General features: G+C 31.6%; 1 protein-coding gene across 1 annotated transcript; it reads left to right on the forward strand.

The window, feature by feature from the left end:
• The first annotated feature begins 383 nt into the window (after positions 1-383).
• LOC113398702 (retinol dehydrogenase 11-like) lies at positions 384-1384 on the forward strand. The gene has a single exon (XM_026637577.2). The coding sequence runs from the start codon at positions 455-457 to the stop codon at positions 1349-1351; it is 897 nt and encodes a 298-aa protein (XP_026493362.2). The 5' UTR covers positions 384-454; the 3' UTR covers positions 1352-1384.
• Positions 1385-2313: the final 929 nt, after the last annotated feature.

The following is a 2313-nucleotide window of genomic DNA, read 5'->3' on the forward strand; positions in this document are numbered from 1 at the left end:
AATTTTCGATAGGAAAAAAACTTCAAATCATCTTATATGTTTTAATAAATTCGTGCACGTACAAAATCGGTGACGGTCGCCATACGTTCATACACTGATTTCCTATATTACTAATGTATAAATAATCACTTCATATTAAAATACTCGATAACTAAAAGCGTCATCGAAAAATAAATTAAGTAAATGAAGGCGTTGTTACAATTCACTTTATTTATCCTTGACTGATTTACTAAGGTGTAATATTTATTTGAGAAAATATAAAGCAACTATCAAATGAATCGAGGACAAAGTGAGTAAACAATGGTAATGATTGCAAGATATTTAAATACTTTTATAAATAATAATTACAAATAACATTGCAGTTCACGTTTATGGCTACTACTTCCTGTTAGCAGTAGTCTGACAAATGACAGCGACTTGATAAGGACTTGTTATTGTTTTATTAAATGAAAATATGTGTGAAACAAGTGCACGTCTGAATGGCAAGGTTGCCATAATAACTGGTGGTAGCACGGGTGTGGGATACGAAGCAGCCAAGGCTATAGCTAACAAAGGAGCAAAAGTTATCATTGCCAGCCGAAATGAAACAAAACTAATCAGGGCAAGAGATAGACTAGAGCAAATAACGGGAAACAAAAATATTACATACAAACTCCTGGATCTAGCATCTTTGAATTCAGTTAGAAAATTTGCCAACGATACCTTAAATATGGAAGAACGAGTGGATATACTTATCAACAATGCGGGAGCTGTAGGACTTCCTGACAAAATGACAGCAGACGGGCTCAATCTTACGATGCAAGTGAACTATTTTGGTGCCTTTTTACTTACATTTCTGTTACTACCTATGTTGAAAAACTCAGCACCGAGTAGAATAATTAATAGTTCAGCCGCGTCAATGTACATCGGGCACATTGATTTTGATCACTGGAACGACGTCGGGCTATATACATCAGTGGAGATTTTAGCGAACTCAAAACTAGCCGTAACATTATTTACAGCCGAATTGGATCGTAGGCTCAAAGATAGTGGTGTCACGGCAAACACTATTGACCCGTTCGTAGTCCGTGATACAGATATTTTGAATAATCTTCCGAGTTTGACGAAAAACATATCGCAATTATTCGTGGACGTGATCGGCCAGCCGAAAGAGGATGTTGGAAAGCAAATCACTTTGCTAGCCGCTGAACCTGAACTAGAAAAAGTTAGTGGGGAACATTACAAATTTTGCCATAAGTGGATAAATCACTGGTTAGTTAGTGATCAACAATTGACTGAGCAGTTGTGGGAAACATCGAAAAATGTTGTAAATTTGACACAGGACGAAGATTGGGAAATCAATGACATTTAGTATTTGTACTCTCTTGTTTATATTATCAGCAAAATAAGTTAGTTTTAGACATATAGCGGTTGGTCCATTTAATTCGCTACATATTCGCATATTGTAGTTTTAAATTGAGTCTTAATAATAATTTGTACGATGTATGTAATAAATTAAATGCACAAAATTTATAGTTTTAATACTAGAGTTATTAAATGAAATATAAGATGTTTGAATTTATTATATTCTAATAATTATTAGCAATCAAATAACATTGTAGATTGTATCGTGTTATAATGGACAAGAAGAAAAACATTATATTAACGATGTTTAATTATTAAGTTTTGAGCAAATCTTTTAAACATAAATTTATGATTAACTAACTGCCCCTCTGGACATCGTTCGAGTAAAATGAGGATTTTATCTTATGATATTTTTTATCATTGAGATGTAAATATTCTAAAATATATCTATGTATATCTAAAAAAATATGTTAACATATTAAGCCGATTTATAACCTATGTCTGTATTGAAACAATAAATATAAATAAAAGTAGCATATCCACAGAATTTGTAGTTCTTGAATGAAACCGAAATAAACAAAACAAACTTATTACAACAATAAATATTCATAATTGGACCAACTTTAAATCCTGCCTTACAATTTATATATACAATAATATTAACTATTGATGAAAAGTGTTCTTAGTATCTACAGATACTAAGTATGAACAACGAAAGTACTTAAACAATTGGATTGTCATTCAAATGCAATTTCAACAATATTTTTTAATACAGTCGGTCTGAACTAAGAATGTTAACACCTAAGTTGCAATGTTTGTATAAAAACAAATATTGAATTCACACAGGCCACTCTAAAAATTGCAAAGGAGATTGCCCATGACAGCCTAAACCCTCATCCAGTGTGGATTTAAATTAAAAGTAACTTTAGACATTTAATAATATTATCAATAATTAACGGCAATAATTGT

Source organism: Vanessa tameamea, chromosome 14 (assembly GCF_037043105.1).
Source record: "Vanessa tameamea isolate UH-Manoa-2023 chromosome 14, ilVanTame1 primary haplotype, whole genome shotgun sequence".
Lineage (NCBI taxonomy): Eukaryota > Metazoa > Arthropoda > Insecta > Lepidoptera > Nymphalidae > Vanessa > Vanessa tameamea.